The sequence below is a fragment of the Myotis yumanensis genome, unplaced genomic scaffold, assembly GCF_028538775.1.
Source record: "Myotis yumanensis isolate MYYU_CA2020_CCGP unplaced genomic scaffold, mMyoYum1.0.hap1 SCAF_5, whole genome shotgun sequence".
NCBI classification, from domain to species: domain Eukaryota; kingdom Metazoa; phylum Chordata; class Mammalia; order Chiroptera; family Vespertilionidae; genus Myotis; species Myotis yumanensis.
The window spans coordinates 59,258,029-59,277,869 of NW_027223756.1; the positions used below are offsets into that span (position 1 = coordinate 59,258,029).

The 19,841-nt window shown below is 42.1% G+C and overlaps 1 protein-coding gene across 2 annotated transcripts; it reads left to right on the plus strand.

The window, feature by feature from the left end:
* The first annotated feature begins 388 nt into the window (after window positions 1–388).
* On the plus strand, window positions 389–19,057 carry TMEM192 (transmembrane protein 192). Of its 2 annotated transcripts, XM_070415362.1 has the most exons (6): window positions 389–530; window positions 7,171–7,317; window positions 10,611–10,875; window positions 14,947–15,081; window positions 16,686–16,788; window positions 17,317–19,057. In XM_070415362.1, the coding sequence occupies exons 1-6, from the start codon at window positions 504–506 to the stop codon at window positions 17,453–17,455; spliced, it is 816 nt and encodes a 271-aa protein (XP_070271463.1). In that variant the 5' UTR covers window positions 389–503; the 3' UTR covers window positions 17,456–19,057. The 2 variants fall into 2 exon arrangements, with proteins under 2 accessions (XP_070271463.1, XP_070271465.1); XM_070415364.1 differs by lacking the exon at window positions 14,947–15,081.
* The last annotated feature ends 784 nt before the right edge of the window (window positions 19,058–19,841 follow it).

The window sequence follows — 19,841 nt, forward strand, 5'->3', positions numbered from 1 at the left end:
ATTAGAATCTTTATTCTCTTCGTGCCCCCTCTACCGGTTTTAAGCTAAAAATAGGAACTCTAAAATCCTACTACTTGTTCTAATTATGCATGGAGCTATGCCTGCAAACAAAAACTAAGAATGAAAAGAGTAAACGTTTTAAAAAGATGCAAGGGGCGGCCGAAAATATTTAAATTCTTGCACTTGTAACGCATCCTTTAATGCCCTAGTCTGGCCAATAGCGGACCTGAGCAGACGGGGGAATCCCGAGGAACCAAGGTCACGAGGCAGCTGCGGCCCACGGGTCCGGTCTTCGGGGCGGGACACGCCCCTCCCCCTGCCTCGACCAATCGGAAGTGAGGAGGCGGTGCCGTGGGAGACCCGAGGCGGGGCAGGCGCCAGAGCGGGTGTGTCTGGAGTGGGGGCGGGCAGGTCCCTGAAGGTGGCAATTTCCCGGGCCCACGGCGCCGGTGAACAGGTGGAGAGGCCGGGCTGGCCCGGGCTGCGGCCGCAAGCGTCGGGAAATGGCTGCGGGGGGCAGGCTGGAAGATGTGAGTGCACGCAAGTGGCGGGCGGCTGGCCCCGGAATCCCCTTCTTCCTGTACTGGGCGCGCTGGGCGGAGACTGCGCGGGGAAGCCACCCTCACCCCGGGCGTCCGCGGCGGGAGGCGGTGCTTCCTGCGCGGGGCAGGCCTGGGGCGCGGGGTTGTCAGAGGAGGCATCAAGGTGGGGTGGGGTCGGCGACAGGCCGGCTGCGGCCTTGTTTCCCCGGTCTCCGCCGGGTGGTGGCTGCGCGCGTGCCGGGTCCCAGGCGGGTGCCCAGCCCACGTGCTGGCGCATCTGCTCCCGGAACTGAGAGCTTCCCCTGCGCGCGCCTGGCCTGCCCGCCCTGGCTCCTTGCGCGTCTGGGCGCCCGGCCGCTGGGCTCCGCTCTCTCCCGCGGGGGCGCACGGGGCGAATCTCCGCTCCCTGCGGGTCCCTTGCCTTGGCTCTGAAGGGCTGTGGACCTGGAGCGGCTGCAAAGGGCAGGCGAGCAGCCAGCGTCCCGCGGGCAGAACTGTGGCCATCATCACCAGGAAACCGACTTTGGAGAAAAACAATGGGCTGTTTTGAATTTAGGCAGGCTTGGTAGGAATGATAGGACTTTTGAGTATCCTTTCTTAGCTAGATCCAAACCAGATTACTAAAAACAAAACAAAACAATGCCCTATTTTACAGTGTACTGTGTGATAGCATAATTGCAAAAAGTATTTTCTTAAGTATATTAAAACATTTTTAGGGGAAACATTTATGCCCAGAATTAACTGAGTTACCCTACGGGCACAAAATAAAATTATTGACCTTCAAAAATGCAAAGTTGACAGTTACATTAAAGCATTCATTTGGATTAACAAATTAATAGAAATATTACTTCAATCCTATCACTGAATGAGGTCCATCAGGCAAGACATATGAAACACAGTTCCAGCCCTACAAGAGGTAAGATTCTTCGGTAAATAGCGGCCATAGTTACATTATCTTGACTAAATAATGACCAAACCGTTTCTAATAAGACTAAAAATTCCTCCTTTTCCCCCAGCAGAGATCATGGAACACTAACTGTAAAACCTGCAAGTAGATTTGAGGCTCATATATTTAAAGAAAAAATGATTTTTTACTAAATTTTTAAGGGTGGGATGCATGAACTGACAATGTATGAAAATAAAATGAATAAGTATAATGAGAAGCTTAGAAAAATGCATGCAGTAAATGCTTCTTGGCTGATGCTAAGCTACCCCAGGTTTCTTGGATCTGTAGCTTTAGCTTTAGAATGAGTACAATCCTAGAAATCAGTTTCGCCAACAATTATATAGCTAGATCACGTTCAATCTGAGCAAGCTGCCTGCTTTGGTATTTTTGTGGATATGAATTCTATTCAGTAAAAAGCTAAAAATGATCTGCCATGTATAGGCCCAGACACTTCAATGACTTAAAAGAGGAGAAGGTTAAGGTTAATTGATTGCAAGCAGTGAAACCAACTCTGGCTAACTTAAGGAAAATTGGGATTTCTCTGAAATAGGGTAGATGAACACCCAGGCCTCTGAAAGGACCCATATTGGTGTGGAAAAACAAAAGATATCTTCTACAGGTAGGAATGTAGTTATCAATAGTGAAAATGAAGACATTATTTGTATTCAGTAGGCATCTTCCCTCCACCTTTCACTTGCAGATGTGAATTAGAGAATGATGGGGTGCTATTTGTATGGATTTACTATATTTCCTGTCGGATCCATTGGACAGTGTATTTGATATAGACATCATGTATTTATTGAACATCAAATGAGAGACAGAGAGAAGAAACTGTATTGTAGGCCCCAATACCTTCAATATAGTCAGGGAAATAATACAAGGCAGCATAAGAAATATTCCAACTAAATATTAAGGGTACTATGTTTTATAGGAGTTTTAAAGTAGAAAAAACACTTGTCTCGACAAGTTTTATAGAGAACATGAGTTTTGTTGGGTTTGGATCTTGAAAGATGAGTTGGATTCTGAAAAGATAAAAGAGTGTATTTGTGGGCATTCCAGAAAGCTCATTCAGACTAGAGGAGAAGGAGCATAAAACGGAAGATTAAAAAAAAGAACAATAGTTCCTCAACTAACATTGATGAGATGTCTTAGGAATTTAACTCTGGTTGATTATCAATTAGCCTGTGGTAAAATTGGTTTCATTATACTTTGTTTTACTTAAAGTTACAAAACCTATCGACGATGTTAGGTGAGGTCTTACTGTAGATTCTTGTGTTACAGTTAAGGTCTCATTGCTGGCTTTAGTTTAAGCTCCCAGGCCCCATCTGTTCAAGAAGTTGGGCTATAGTTTATCCATTCCACACACACCTTAAGCCCCTTATATATCCGGTGCTAAAGTTACAAAGAACATAATACAATACAGAGTTCTGCCCTTATGAAGCACACCTATTCCAACAACTTTGATGTCTTGTGTTTAGTATCATCTATATTATAAAAGGCCAGTGGCCTGAATGCCGGAACAACCTAATGACCGGTTACCAGGAGGTGCATGGAGCACTACTCGGTCCCTCCTCAGGCCCACAAGCCGCTCACTGGCGGGGCGGGGCTCGCAGCTCTCGGGCGCGCTGGCTGGCGGGGTAGCTCTAGTGGGGGGCAGGGCACAACCTACTAGCAGCAGAGGGCTGCGAGCAGTGGAGGGCGGGGGGGCCAGCTGAGGCAAGCAGCAACAAGCTTCTTACGCATGGAGTCTGGGGTCCCTCAGTGGCGCAGGGGAGTCTGGGTCCCGCTGGGGCCGGGGGTGGTCTGGGTCTCGTGCAATTTCACACGCTGGTTCTCTAGTCTATCCTATATAATAAAAGTGTAATATGCAAATTGACCCTAACAGCAGAACAACTGGGAATCACTGGTCACTATGACACACACTGACCACCAGGGAGCAGACGCTCAATGCAGGAGCTGCCCCCTGGTGGTCAGTGCGCTCCTACAGGGGGAGCTCTGCTCAGCCACAAGCCAGTCTGCCAGCTGCCAGCACAGCGGTGATGGCGGGAGTCTTTCCTGCCTCCTCAGCAGTGCTAAGGATGTCCGACTGCAGCTCAGGCCTGCTCCCCGCTGGCAAGTGGGCATCCCCCGAGGCCTCCCGGGCTGCCAGAGGGATGTCTGACTGCCAGCTTAGGTCCGATCCCCCCCGGGCAGCGGGCCTAAGCCAGCAGGTGGACATCCCCCGAGGGGTCCCAGACTGAGAGAGCACAGGCCGGGCTGAGGGACCCCCCTGAGTGCACAAATTTTTGTGCACCAGACCTCTAGTATATATATAAAAAGCCAGTGACTGGAATGCCATAATGACCAGAATGACTGGTCATTATGACACCCACTGCAGCCAGCGAACCACCTGATCAGGGAGTGGGGCCGGCCAGCCAACCTCCTGCAGCCCCTCCCCTCGGCTGGCCAACCACCCATGGCCCCTCCCCCAGGCCGCTGGTCGCTGATCGGCCCCCTCCACCCCATTCAGGGGTGGATCCAGCTGGCCCACCACCCACAGCCCCTCCCCAAGCTGGCCCCACCCACAATCAGCCCTGACCTACCTGATTGGCCCACGGCCCCTCCCCCAGCCAGCTCCGCCTCCCCCACCCCAACAGGGGGCAGATTGGCCCACTGGCCAATCGTCCTCAGCCCCTCCCCCCAGGTGGCCCAGCCCTGATAGCCCCATTGGGGTGGGCCAGCCGGCCAACCTCCTGCCATCTCCTCCTGACAGGCCCGGCCCCAATCCCCAGCGGGACCCCACCTGTGCACGAATTCGTGCACTGGGCCTCTAGTAAGCTATAAAAGAGAGGTGTATGAGTCCATTGAAACTGATCCAGAAATGACATTCTCATGCTAGAAATAACAGAGACATTAAAAATTATAGCTATTTTCTATGTGTTGCAAAGGTTTTAAAGACACATGGAAGATATAAAATAGATCCAAGTCAAACTTGTAGTGATGGAAACTACAATGTCAGGTGGAAAGGGCAGTAGGAACAGTGTTGAGGCATCAGAGAAGACAGCATTTTTGCTGGGACAGGTATTTGAAAGGTGAGGAAGACTACTTGGAGGCACAGCAGTTGTCATCAGGAGGGAGGGAGGAAGGTGGTGAGAGGCAAATCCTGGAAAGTAACTTTGGGAATGGATTGTAAAGCACATAGCCAGTGTTTGGACTTTCTTGCGGATAATGGGGAGGTACCCAAGGTTTGGGGGAGAGAAATGTGAATGTTTGTTTTGGAAGAACTCTGACTGCAGTGAGAGAATTGCTGAGGTCTAGAGATCGGAAGGTTAATTAGCATAGGCCATGAAAAATGATAAGAGCCTTGACTGAGATAGTGAGGATAGAGGGGAAAGAACAGATTTGGGAATTAAAATGATAATGAATATTGTATTATATGGCAATGCACATTATATAATGAACATTAGATGGTAATGAATATTATCAATGGAAAAGCAAGAATTAGAGGTAATAGTAGCTAATATTTATTGATTGCTTACTCTACACCTAGCAGTGTTCTAAGGACTTTTATGTGTAGTTACTTATTTAATCTTCCCAACAAAGCTATGAAGCAGGTGCTATAATTATTCTCCTTTTAACGATGAGGGAACTGAGGCACAGAGGGATGAAGTAGCTTGTCCATAGCTGGGAAGCAGTAGAACTTATATTTGAACCCAGGCAGTTTGTCTTAGGAGCCTGCCCTTCACCACAGCACTTACTGCTGGTTGTCCCTACAGCTCTCAATAATCTCTCCTGATTATGATGATACCATCACTGAGTGAGGGAGCACTGCAAGGACAGGTTTGGAACGTTCGTTCATTCATGACTTGTTCGCTGAGTGCCGACCATGGGTACTGGCATTACAAAGACATAGCAAGTGGGGAGACAGTGGGTCTCAGAAAGTCTATTGGGGAAGACATAAGTAAGAGACCATCACAGGATAGTATGCGGGAGGAGGTCAGCACCAAATGCTTGGGAAGACTGGGCGGGGTGGCATGATCCAGATGCTTGGTGCCCAGGAAGGCTACCCATGGGAATTGCCCCAACTGAGCCTGGAAGGCTGCATGGACATTAGCTAAGGAAAGAGCTGTGGAAACTGGAACATCTGCTGATTGAGAAAGAGCCAGAGGCAAAGGAGTCTTGAGAACAGAAGTAATCAGAATTGCACCATGAATTTTTGGCAAACTAAACAGGAAACTGTCTAGGCATTGAATGTTAAAAATTGCAGACCAGTGGCCTGGCTGGGTGGCCCAGTTGGTTGGAGTGTGGTCTCATACACCAAAAGGTTGTGGGTTCAATTCTCAGCCAGGGCACATGCTGAGATTGTGGGTTTGATTCCCAGTGGTCCTGGCAAGTTTGGGAGGCAACCATTTGTTTCTTACATTGATGTTTTTCTCTCTCCCTTTCCCTCTCTCTCTAAAATCAATGGAAACATATCCTTGGGTGAGGATTTTAAAAACTGTGGAGCATCACTGAATACCTGAGATTGGAAATCAAAGCCCCACATTACTGAATTATCTATATAATTAATCCTAGTGACCAACATACCACCCTCTACCCCTTCCAAAGTAGAAAGCCCTTATCTTCTGTCTCCTAATCCTAGTCTCTGGCTTCCCTTTTGCAAATTAAGGCATCATTTCCCTTTCATTCTAGGATACCTAGGTAACCTAAATTTGGTGCATTATCTGTGCTATTCATTTGCTAATTTATTACTCCCCTATAGTATCCTGTGCACTATATTCTATTGTGTGTTGTTTAGTCCTGCATGCCTTTACCCCTGGCCTCCCCAATGAAAATGTAATCTCCTTTTGACTGTGTCTTAAGTTTATATAACAGTTTTACCTAAGAATCTTTTTTTAAAATAAATTTTTATAGATTTCAGAGAAGAAAGGAGAGGGGGAGATGGAAACATCAATAATGAGAAAGAATAAGCGATCAGAACTGTGACCTCCTGGTTCATAGATTGATGCTCAACCACTGAACCACACTGGCTAAGAATCTGACATTGAGAGATTATTGTATGCACCAGAGACTGGACAGTATACTGTTCTGTCAAGACAATACTGTTAAACATGATTAAGTAGATTTTGAAGTAACAGCTGAACTTTTCCCAACTACTTCAGTGACATTGCAAGTGGTTGTTCTCATTGAGAATCTGACATCTACAAACTAAAGTCTCCTTGGAAGGTCTGTCACGGTGCTCTAAAATATTTCTGTCATAGCTGAAAGTTTGTTTTAAGGCCTCTGAATAAAGCCTTCACCAGTTTTCCAGAATTTTATGGAGCACAGAGACATAGTTGAAGAATTGCAACCATATGTAATTATTTCATCAATAATACCAATAACGTTAAGTAAATCAATATCTAAGTATTGAGGTCTTGAAGAAAATTATTTGCTTTAGTCTCATTATGTATTACCTTGTTTGAAGATGAATGAATTAAGATGTCCTTTACCTGTTTTAATGATTGTTGTTTTCACCAATTTGTATGCAGAAGTTATCTAGAGGCTTATGTATATTTTCAAAATTGGCTTTAGGTCGGGAGTATTACTTTTGCCTCTAACTTGTATACTGCTTTTTAAAGCTTTATAAATTCAGTAAATTTGTCTTAGAAACATAATCCAGGAAGTGATAATTATAGCTTGCTTCCTTTTTCCTGCACCCAGGGTTCCTTGGATCCATCCCAAAGTGTTGAAGATGACCCCCTTCTGGACACCCAGCATCTTTCACATTATTCCTTACATGCTCATTTTAGACCCAGATTCCATCCTCTCCCTACGGTCATTATAACAAATCTTCTCCTGTTAATACATGTAAGTTTGCCGCGAGAAAGTGATCCATCTAGAGGTGATGTTCTTTTTTTAAAAAATTTATCTTTATTGTTGAAAGTATTACAAATGTCCCCTTATTTCTCCCCATGCCTTCACTGCACTATTGTCTGTGTTCATTGGTTTATATGTATATGCATATAAGTTCTTTGGTTAGTCTCTTCCTACCCCCCGCCCCCCAAACCCCCTGAAATTTTTCATTCTGTTGCATGCTTCAGTGTCTCTGGATCTATTTTGTCAACTTCTTTTATGCATTAGATTTCATAAGTGAGATCATGTGATACTTATCTTTCTCTAACTGGTTTATTTTGCTTAGCATAATATTCTCCAGGTCCCTCCATGCTGTCTCAAAGGGTAAAAGATCCTTTTTTTAAAGATCTAAAACAACCCAAGTGCCTATCAGTAGATTAGTGGATTAAAAAGATGTGGTACAGTCCTAGTTGGTTTGGCTCTATAATAGATAATAGTGTCAGCCTGCAGACTGAAGGGTCCTAGGTTTGATTGCAGTCAAGAGCACATGCCCAGGTTGCAAGCTTGATCCCCAATGGGGGACGTGCAGGAGGCAGCAGATCAATGATTCTCTCTCATATCAATGTTTCTATCTCTCTCTCCCTCTCCTTTCCTCTCTGAAATCAATAAAAATATATTTAAAAAAAAAAGATGTGGTACATTTACACAATGGAATACTATGCAGCTATAAAAAGGAAGGATGTCTTTGAGACAGCGTAGAGGTGACGTTCTTAAAAAATACATAAGCTTATCCGGTGTTTCTCAGTGATTGAGCTTCAACCCATGAACCAGGAGATCAGGGTTTGATTCCTGGTTAGGGCACATGCCTGGGTTCTAGGCTGGATCCCCAGTGGAGGGTGTGCAGGAGGCAGCCAATTGATGATTCTCTCTCATTATTGATGTTTCTCTCTCTCCCTCTTCCTTCCTCTCTCTGAAATCAATAAAAAATATATTAAATTGGTTATATTTATTAACATTTAAAATGTGCATACTAGCCCTAGTTGGTTCAGCTCAGTGGATAGAGCATTGGCCTGCGGACTGAAGGGTCCTGTGTTCGATTCAGGTCAAGGGCACATGCCTGGGTTGCAGGCTCGATCCCAGTAGGGGGCATGCAGGAGGCGGCAGATCAATGATTCTCATCATTGATGTTTCTATCTCTCTCTCCCTCTCCCTTCCTCTCTGAAATCAATAAAAATATATTTAAAACAAAAATAAAATAAATAAAATGTGCATACTTTTTCATTCATATCTCTACTTCAAAGAATTTATTGTGGGCATGTTTCCAGTATTATCCAGTTTCTTTAAGAGATTTAATACTGTTAGTTATTACTCTGTGGCAGAGTTTCCCAAACTTCAGGGTGGATCAGACTTCCTGGCAGGCTTGTTGAATGGCCCCCAGATATTTTGAGTCAGTGGGTAAGAGGTGGAGCCTGAGAATTTGCATTAATAAACGGCCCCTGGTAATCCTGATGCCACTGGCGTGGAAACACTTGGAACTACTGCTCTGCAGCTTACTTCTTTTAGTCTGACATATAGACATCCATCCAAACTGATGCACAGGGATTCCGTTAATTCTTTCATGGCTGAGTAATATTCTACCACATGGGTGGGTGTACCTTGATCTATTCAAGAATTCTATTGTGGATGGACACATAATCAATTTTCAAGTTTTGCAGATTTGGAGAATATTGCAGTGAATATTCATATCCATGTATGCTAGGTACTTGTGCTTGTCCTCCTGAGGGATAGAGTCCTTGACGTAGGATTTCTGGGTCAAGATATTTCCAAGTGATTTTTCAATAGCAGTTCTGACCAGCCAGCAATATATGAGAATGTCTGTTTGCTTGTATTTTGGCACCAATCTTTTACCTTTTTGTCATCTAATTGTATAGTTTTTATTATTCTCTTAACACTGAAACTGGAAACAAATTTATTTTATTGTATTTTTTTTCCCCCTCCTACTCCCTGGAAATTGTGAATGTGTTACCTGAATGGATAAGGGGCTTCTGTGAATGTGCTTAAATCAAGGATGTAGATGGGGAGATTATTCTGGTTTGTACAGTAGGCCCAATGTAATCATGAATCCTTAAGAGAGGGAGACAGGAGGGTCAGAGTCAGAAAAAGAGAAGTGACCATGGAAATAGAAGTCAGAAAAGAGAGATTTGAAGATGTCACCCTGCTGGCTCTGAAGATGGAGGAAGAAGACATGAGTGACAGAATGCAGGGGTCCCTAGAAGCTAAGAGAGACATAGACACAGTTCTCCTCTAAAGTATCCAGATGAGCAGACTCATGCATTTTAGGCAGATAAGACCCATAGAAATAAACTTTTTAAATTCATGATTTTTCTTTTACCTTTAAGGCACTCAATTAACTGTTTTGGTTTTTTTACTCTTTTCAGTAAGAGAAGTGGGCAGGAAACTGTCTTTAACATTAAGTGTACATTTCTGTTAAGATCAGATTTAAAGTGATTTTTTTTCTTATTTGCGATTTTGTTTTCTAAGTTATCTTCAAATTTAGTTTTAAAAGTTTGTAAAGCCCTAGCTGGTTTGGCTCAATGCATAAAGCGTAGGCCTGTGGGCCCAGCTGGCCTGGCTCAGTGGTTGAGCATCTACCTATGAACCAGGAGGTCACGGTTCAATTCTCGGTCAGAGCACATGCCTGGGTTGCAGGCTTGGTTCCCAGTGTGGGACATGCAGGAGGCAGCCGATCAATGATTCTCTCTCATCATTGATGTCTCTCCCTCTCTGAAATCAATAAAGATATATATATTTTTTAAAAGCGTAGGCCTGAGAGACTGAAGGGTCCTCTGTTTGATTCTGTCAGGTGCACATGCCTGGGTTTCGGGCTTGATCCCCAGTGGCAGCGTGCAGTAGGCAGCTGATTGATGATTCTCTCTCATTCTTGATGTTTCTATCTCTCCCTCTCCCTTCCTTTTGGAAATCAATAAAAAAATATTTTTTTTAAAGTTTGTGAAAATACAGTGTTTTTTTAAACTTATTTATAAAAATTGGATATCAGAAATCATAAGCTTAGAGGCGGTGAAGGGTTTGAGCAAAAAAGAAAAAAAAGGAGAGAGAAATCCTGGACGTGGACAACAGTGCAGTAATTGCAGCGGTGGAGGAGCAGAGAGGGGCTAAAAGGTGATGGAAAAATCAAATTAAATGAAACTTAAAAACAAAAAAGTTATAAGCATAAAGAGTATGTGGTGGGATGGTGATAATGTTTCTGAAATATTGACTATTAAGCCTATTGCTTTCCTTTCCACCAGGTTGTGTTTGTTATTTTAGCATTTGTAACAGGTGTGCTTTGTTCTTACCCTGATCCAAATGAGGACAAGTGCCCAGGAAACTACACCAACCCACTGAAAGTTCAGACGGTCATAATCCTTGGAAAAGTTATTTTGTGGATTCTGCATTTCCTTCTTGAGCGCTACATTCAGCATCACCACAGCAAAGTAAGAAACCGAGGCTATCACATGATCTACCGATCAACAAGGCATCTTAAAAGACTTGCATTAATGATACACTCCACTGGTAAGTAAGTCCATTGTCTCTCTCAGCTTGTCTGTGGCTTCGTTGAGTAGCAAAAATTACAGCAAAAAGAAAATCTGAAAACTTGATTTTATAATCAAATACAGCAGGTCCTTGAATAATGTCATTTCATGCAGCGTCATTTCGTTAAAATGTTGATGGGATGCCATAGGAACTTAACACTTATTTATATCAATAGCCTATGGACAGATTGGTTTCTTTATACGCTGTTTCACTTAATGTCACAGAAACCTATTCACAAAGTTAAGTCAGGACTTACTGTAGATTCTCATTTTTGTGGGACTGATATGTGTTGTGGCCACTGAATTTTGGATCACCTAAATGTCAAAGCTTTTCTTATAATATATATAAGCTTCATTTTCCTTTGAAATCTGTGTTGGTTATTATAAGGGAGGGAATATCATTTTTCCTCTACCTTCCAGGTATTTGGCTGAGACCCCCACTGTAATAAAAGACAGATTAACAGGAGAAAAAAAAACAAGTTTAATAACATGTATGCCTCCTGTATACAGATACCCAGGATACTGTAACACCCCAAAATGGCCCAAGCCACTACCTTAAATACCATCTCCAGCTAAAGACAAAAGAAGATGCTGGGGTGGGAGGCAGTTATGGGCGGTTACCAGGAAAAGCAAAGTAAACAAGAATAAAGTTGTTAAGCAGATTTAAGTAGATGCCTTCTCCATTGATAAGAATTTCTTGCGATTTAGAGTCATCATTCCCTTCCTGGTACAGAGAAGGAGACAAGTCTTACAAATGGATAACTTCTCCGTTTTCAGAGCTTTTTCCTGGTGTCTGCTGTTCCTTAAACATAATCAGCTTAAAGTAATCCTTATGCCAAAGAGTTATATTTTCAGGTGGCATTTTCTGCTCTCCTTCATTATGAACATGGTATCCATGTATTCCTGTGTCCATGTATTTCTATCTCAAGGAGATAGAAATGCTGCTGCTATTTGATACCTGGAAGATAAGAAGAGGGAATTGTTTTATTTTAAATGAAACTCGGTACTTTTCTTGCAGTAAGAGAGAAACTGTTATGTAATAAGATGCATTATCCAAAACGAAGAAAGAAAAGCAAATTATGAAGGCTAGATCAGCATTTAGAATGCATGAGTGCCTGCTTCTCTTTACTGTTGTGGACATTTCAAAGGCTTAATGGAATTAAGCTGAGTTTCTTTAGGTAATTAGTTTTGCCTTAATATTATTATAAAGCTTCTGTCATTTTAAAATACCCTCTTTGATTGTAAGTCCGGAATAAATCTTTAAGCTGGATTAGAAATGAATACTTCTTGCAGAAAAACAGCATTACAGAATTTAATTTTTTATTTTTATTCTGTGCTAGTGCATTTACTTAAGGGCAAACTGCAAACTGCAAGTTCATCCACTCGGTGACATTTTTAGTGAAGATGGAGGGCCATGCTAGCAGAGAAAGCAGCATTTTATAGAGGTGGCTGAACTGTGCTCATCCAGGAGGGGACGACATTTACTGCTTACTCCCTAAGGAAGAACTTGATTTTATGTTCAACTTTTGATGTGTAGTGTTCTCTCCTGGCCAGAAGGTGTCACTATCACCTTTTGGTTGAGGGGGTGGGCAGAAAACTTTTAAATGTTTTTATTGATTTTAGAGAGGGAGAGAGAGAGAGAGAGAGAGATATCCGTCTGTTGCCTCTTGAAGGCACCCCAACAGGGCACTGAACCCAAAACCCGGGCATGTACCCTACTGGGAATCAAACCTGCCACTTCTGATTGCATGGGACTATGCTCAACCAGTTGACCCACACCGGCCTGGGCAAAAATCTATTTTTTAATTACTGAAAGACCTTATATGCTCTATAACCAAAATAATGTTCCATCATAAGTGATTTTCTGGAAATAGTCATTTTGAGTCCACCAAAATGACTTTCAAATTGTTAAAAATGTGACCCTTAATCATAATCTCTTTCTAAATAATTGGACCCTTAGTTTAATCGCAGATGGCATCACTTGTATGTTGCTCATATAAGGATCCAGAATATCAAAGAGATTGGGGCAGGTATTCACCTTGTTTCTATTTTTCTTTAAGTATCTTTTTCTTATTTGAAGAAAAAGAAGTAAGTCATAGAAGATACAGAAGCTCCAGCTAATCAGAAGAGTATAACCATTTTTAAAATCAGATGTGATATATTGCTGGATATATTTTTTTAAATCTTTATTGTTGAAAGTATTACATATGTCCCCTATTTTCCCCTATTGAGCCCACCCTCCCCCCCAACCCCAGACCTTCACCACCCTATTATCTTATCCATGGTTTATGCATATATGCATACAATTTCTTTGGTTGATCTCTTACCACCCACCCATCTGCCCCTGAGTATTGCTGGATATTGATTAGCTTCATCCTGATACTTTTTGTTATTCTCTAGAGAGGAAAGTGCATTTATTTTATGGAAATGGGAGAAGGGGCTTTTCTTCCAAATAAGTTGAAAATATTTATCTAATTTATCTGTCCTCGTTCCTTAGATCCAAATACATTTTAATGTTCAGCCTGTGTGGCTCAATGGTCGAGCATCAGCCCATGAACCAAGAGGTCACTGGTTTGATTCCTGATCAGGCCACATGCCTGGGTTGCTGGTTTGATCCCCAGTAGTGGGTATGCAGGAGGAGCTGGTCAATGTTTCTCTCTCATCAATGTTTCTATCTCTTGATCCCTCTCACTTTCTCTCTCTAAAAATAAATAAAAACATTTTAAAATACATTTTAAACTCAGGGTTTGTATGACAAGTATTATTTCCCCAAATTTAAATAGGAGGAGTCCAGGGTCAGAGTAAATTAATGGCTTTAGTTCATTAAAAGAACTAATAGAGCCTAGCTGGGTGGATCAGGGATTGAGTGTCAACCTATGAACCAGGAGGTCACAGTTGAATTCCTGGTCAGGGCACATGCCTGGGTTGCATGCTCTATTTTCCATGAAGGGCATGCATCAGGCAGCCAATCAATGATTCTCTCTCATCACTGATGTTTCTATCTCTCTCCTCCCTTCCTCTCTGAAATCCATAAAAATTATTTTAAAAAAACTAATACAAAAGATATATATCAAAATAAATTTTTAAAAATGAAAAAAAGACAGCCAGGCCATCGTGGCTCAGTGGTTGAGCATTGACCTATGAACTAGAACAGTGATGGTGAACCTTTTGAGCTCAGCGTGTCAGCATTTTGAAAAACCCTAACTTAACTCTGGTGCCGTGTCACATATAGAAATTTTTTGATATTTGCAACCATAGTAAAACAAAGATGTATATTTTTGATATTTATTTTATATATTTAAATGCCATTTAACAAAGAAAAATCAACCAAAAAAATGAGTTCGCGTGTCACCTCTGACACTCGTGTCATAGGTTCGCCATCACTGAACTAGAAGGTCACAGTTCGATTTCCAGGTTTCCGGCTTGATCCCCAGTGTGGGGCGTGCAGGAGGCAGCGCAACCATTTTCTTTCATCATTGATGTTTCTATCCTTCTCTCCTTCTCCCTTCCTCTCTAAAATCAATAATAATAAATACATTTTTAAAAAATGAAACAAAACAATATCACTGTGAGAAAGATAGTTGTCCCCATTTTTCAGATGGGAAAGCAGTATGTCCGGGTTTCCATCCAAGTGTCTGGAGCATTGTAGTGCTGCTGAAGGCAGTGCAGGTCTGCCATGAGCGTAGGTGGTGACCAGAATGAATACTAGGTTCCTCAAATAACCATGAATCCGGAAGAACTGGGATAATGCACATTTCTAAAAACCACAATGCACAAAGGATGACCCAAAGGAATGTCATTGTTAATAATTCTATGAAGCAAAAAACCATTCCTTAGTTTTTAAGAAAGTTCCATTTCATATATTTGTATTAGGAGACATCATTAACTCTTTGATGTTTTGTTTTCCTTTATCCCTCCCTCAAAAGATGAGCAGATTTTTGGTTTTTATCCTCCAACTTCCTTCACTTCTCTGTTTAAATGGGGCCTGGGTGTGTGCATGGCCTGGGGTGTCACCTGGGCTCTGGCTGACTGTGGTTATTTCCTCCTCCAGGCAGCACAGCTCTCCTCCTCACACTGTGCATACAGCATTCCTTCCCAGAGCCCAGCAGGTTGTATCTTGACCTCATTCTGGCCATCCTGGCCCTGGAACTGATCTGTTCCCTGACGTGTCTGCTCATCTACACAGGTGAGAACTACAACTAGGCTGTTCTTACAAAGACCCGCTTGAAGCCCCGCTCATTTGAGAACAAGGAAGCTGTTCTCAAATCTTTTCTATGTAGCTGAGAACCTGTTGAGCGTCCGTATCTCTCATTGCTGACATTCAGACTTCTCTCATTTCAAATCCACAGGAAGATACCAGTGAGCCTCGTTTCTAGTTGTGTGTCATCCACAAGTTTCTGTCCATTAAAGTGAAGCCTTTCTAGTATAAAACGAAAAATTCCCAAAAGACCACCCATGTTTGATTCCTCAAAGGCAGCTGACATGTAAATCTCCCATTTACAATAAAAAGTAACTAACGACAAATTAAGTACATAAATAATGCGTGCAAAATTGCATTAAGGCCAACATTGCTTTGGGATAAATCATTTAAGAACCTTCTGTCTCTTCTCTTTTAAAGCTCTCAGTTGATTGATGGCCTTGGTAGGTTTCTGTCTCACTCTATATGACATTGCCTTGAATGTCTGACAATGAAACACACACAATAGAGCACTTCACTTAACCCTCCTGCATAATACCCCTGAAAAATGTTTGCCAGATATTTAAACCCTGTGCTAGTGCTCATTGAGTTATTTGTAAAAAATATTTTTAGTTCAAGCTGATATGCAGGGAGTTTTTCTGGGTGGGCTAGTGGTATCCAAGCCCCTACTCTACTGAAAGTGTAATCTTGACCCCCTCCTTCAAGACAGGAGATGGAAAATTTAGGACGCTGAAATATTACCTTGTAAAATCGCTTGTTGTTGTTGTTTTGTTCCTAAAGCTATCTTGTTCTGTGTTAAAGCTTATCATCTTAGTGTAACTTTTACTAGTATATACTTCATTAAAAAATACACACACACTCACACACATCCTCACTCACTCCCCTTCTCAGGATCCTAATTTGTTCTGGCTCTTCCCCTCCCCTCTCCCCGCCCCCCAAAAAAACACCTTCTTCTCCACTCTTTCGGGTTTCCTCCTCTCTGAACCTCCCCCCACCTGCACATCATTCCTACTGAGTAAGGGGCTGCTTTCCAGGGCTGTCCTAGCCCCTGTGCAAGCTCTGCTTTATGGTCCTTTTTATCCTGTTCTGGAATGTAGATTTATTTGTATTTTTCTCTGGGCTGGTAGCTCTTGTTATAGGGTAGTGTCCACAGTGGAGGCTTTGGAGCCCTGCTTCCCAGATTCGAGCCCTGGCCACTTGTCCAGCTTCCTTGGACTGCACTTTACTTGACTGTAGAAAATAAGGAGTAATAAAAGCACCCACCAAACAGGGAGGTTCTGAGAACTGAATGAGTTCCAGTAAAATAGTTCCCCTGTGCCTTCTGTGCTTTTAGTCCACAAAAAAATAATCCCGGTTATTATTATCAATAATAGCAATGATCACTGTGTTCCCCATGCTTAGTACAGGCTTGGCACATGATAAACTGTCTAATGTTTGAGTACATAAAAAAACAACGAACCTATTGATTCTCTTTGTGAAGCATTTTTATGATATGACCTTTTTTGAAAATAGCCAATTCATGTAATTTGAATAAATGGAAATAGAAGTATTTTTTACAATTAGGTAACCTGACAATGACTTTATTATTTTAGTGAAGGTTCGAAAATTTAATAAAGCCAAACCACAGCCTGATATACTTGAAGAAGAAAAAGTCCATGCTTACCCTAGCAAGATTACTTCAGAGACTGGATTCAGGTAAGCTTTGGGTGGGGAATAAAAGTTGCAAGAGAAATAATTTCCTCCCTCCCACCCCCCACCCCACCAAAATCTAGAAACCATTCTACTTGGAGATTATTACTGTGCATTTGTGCCTTTAGAATTAGGTTTGTGGGTGGTTTTTTGTTGTTGTTGTTGTTGTTAATCCTCACCCAAGGATTATTTTTTCATTTATTTTTAGGGAGAGTGGAAGGGAGGGAGGGAGAGGGAGAGAAACATCAATGTGAGAGAGACCCATGGACTGGTGGGCTGAAGCTCTCTCCACTGAGAAATATGGGCCAGAGCTAGAATTAGGTTTGATGCTACTTCCTTTCAGCTGTGGTGAAGCCCAGTCAAATGAAAGAATCTCATTTTGGGATATTGCCGTGGCTTACAATATCTACGAAAAGGTAACAAATGCAATATGCTGTATTTTCACCAGTTTTCAACTGGTTGGGACCCATTTGCAAAGAGACTAATGAGTATTGGTGAATATATGTAACCCATTAATATTTTGATTCTTTGTAGGACTATTTCAAGTTTAGAAGAAATTATTGAAAAGCAAGGAGACATAATAGTATACCTGAAGAGACACAATGCACTGTTGAGTAAGCGGTTGTTGGCTTTCACTTCCTCGGACCTAGGCTCTCATTCAAATCGGATGTGAGAGTTCAAGGTCAAGACAGCAATTGCAGAGTGATCCAGGCTAATACAAGACTGACCACCTGACAAACTGTCATAGAAAATGGCAGCTTTTGCCGAGTGACATTTTACCACTCTTGTAGAGTACCTGAATTTGGTTCTCACCTGGGTGGCTATTTAATATGTAGAGCTTGTGGATTATGTGATGGTGATTTGTCAAGCCTTGATATCTCAATAATGTCTGTTTTACACATTTTGAAATTATTTAACTGCCTGCTTTATCCTAGGACCAAAGGTAAAGCTTAAACATCTCCTGCGCCAACACTTCTTCCACATGACATGAGAATCCTATTGATAATTTGGTTACTTACAGAGCGAGGCTGGCATGCTAATGTATTTAAAACAGGGAGCTGGTCAAATAAGTTCTTCCCACTCTTAAACTGATGAGGGAAGACATTTCTTGTGTTAATGATTCCTCCAATGGAGCCTTCTCATATAGTTTATATGCTTGTGTAGAATTGGATGGCAGCTTGGCCCTTGTAGCATTTATAAAGAGGTTTCTCACTGTAAGATCAAATTCTCACTAGGTGATTTACTATGAAAACTCCTACAGTTTTCCATTCTCCAGAAATAAGATATGAAGATTACTTGGATCAGTGTTAGACTAACCATTGTTGTCTGTTACCTCTATAGCACCTTCTACTGGCAACACTTTAAACTTTCTCTTTATTTTTGCCCTCTTCAGGAAGTTGCCATGCATTTCAGTATTGACTATACTAGTATATCTTCACTGGATCAATAAGTTCAGGGATAGCAAAGGGGTCTTCTGTGGCTTTGTCTAAAAAGAAAGGACACCTCTTTTAGTCTTGGATCAGACTTAAAAATAAAATGCCCTATTAACTTCTATACTGATATTAAACTTATGTGATTCTCTGGATAAATTGAGATATTTTGAGCCTGGCCGGCATGGTTCAATGGTTGAGGGTCCACCTATGAACCAGGAGGTCACGGTTCAGTTCCAGGTCAGGGCACATGCCCAGGTTGTGGGCTCGATCCCAGTGTGGGGGGTGTAGGAGGCAACTGACCAATGATTTTCTCTCTCTCCCCCCTTTTCCCTTCTCTGAAATCAATAAAAATATTTTTAAAAAATAAAGTGAATCATTTTAATGAATAAATGGCATTACTTCTGCAGTTTTCGTACTGTGCTCTTTATCAGTTTGCCCTTGGGGCCTTAACATGCTGCCTTAGGAAGACTTTTGGTTGAAAGCTTAACATGAAGGGGAGGGTATATCTGTGATAATGTCTGCCAATTTTTATTTACACTTAATTTTGGGGGGGTATTTAGTGGAATAATCAATATTTGGTTTGAAAATACTTAACCAAGACACAAGTATCTGACAGGGGATGTTGTCATGATGTCACACATGAGGGCAAATACCTGTTTCTTTTAAATGTGGCCATTATGGGGGCATTCTAAGAGTTCTATTCAGCTAAAAGTGATGGTGTCACCTGCAGGCCATACCATTGAATCCCCAAAATGACGAGATCTATAAACTAAAAGGCCAAATTGTATTGTGAAAATCCTGGGTGTCTCCAAGTTTTCTGTCCTCCCTACCCGTTCCCCCCCCCCCCCCCCCCCACTCTTTTTAAATATATTTTTATTGATTTCAGAGAGAAAGGGAGAGGGAGATAGAAACATCATTGATCGTCTGCCTCCTGCCCACCCCCTTCTGGGGATTGAGCCTGCAACCCGGGCATGTGCCCTTAACCAGAATTGGACCTGGGACCCTTCAGTCGGCAGGCCGAAGCTCTATCCATTGAGCTAAACCAGCTAGGGTTTATCCTTCCTTTTTAGTAAGTATGTCTCAAACCATTGCCTTCTCTGAAAATCTGTCTCTGTGTTCTGAAAGACTCTGTAAACTTTGCTGCCAGCTGATTTCTTTTTCAAAAGGAAAACACTGATGGTAGATGGATTAATTCTTATTTATTTTTAAATTCCATTTGGATCTAGTCTGTTTCTAAGGTTTATGGGATGAACTTTGGTTTACAGAGAAAACGTTGTAGCTAACATTAGGATGCTCAGGTTCCAATGTGTCAGCTGGGTGACCAGCAACACTCTTTTTAAACACAATAATGAACATTGCAAACTATAAAATAATGAAACTAAACACCAGATCTAGCAAAACAGAAAAACCACAAAAGCAATTTAAATGTTAAGCATGCTATTCAGGAAGCAAATACTGTGCATCTAAAAAAACTACTAAGACAGACCCTGGTTTGTAGCTTACAGAGGACTAGGATTTCTGCCCTTTAGGATCAGTGAAATAAGGCAGGGAGCCCAAAGGTACCATAGGAGTCCAGGTCAGAGAATACCCTGGAGAGGAAGGGGGATTTAGGAACCCCAGGCCAAT

What these genes read in the sequence shown, in the direction of transcription:
- TMEM192 (XM_070415362.1), top strand. Translation starts at nt 504, where the DNA reads ATGGCTGCGGGGGGCAGGCTGGAAGAT. An exon ending in ATTAATGATACACTCCACTG is followed by an intron (nt 10,876 to 14,946) that starts GTAAGTAAGTCC and finishes TTCCTCCTCCAG; the next exon opens with GCAGCACAGCTCTCCTCCTC. An exon ending in GTGTCTGCTCATCTACACAG is followed by an intron (nt 15,082 to 16,685) that starts GTGAGAACTACA and finishes TTATTATTTTAG; the next exon opens with TGAAGGTTCGAAAATTTAAT.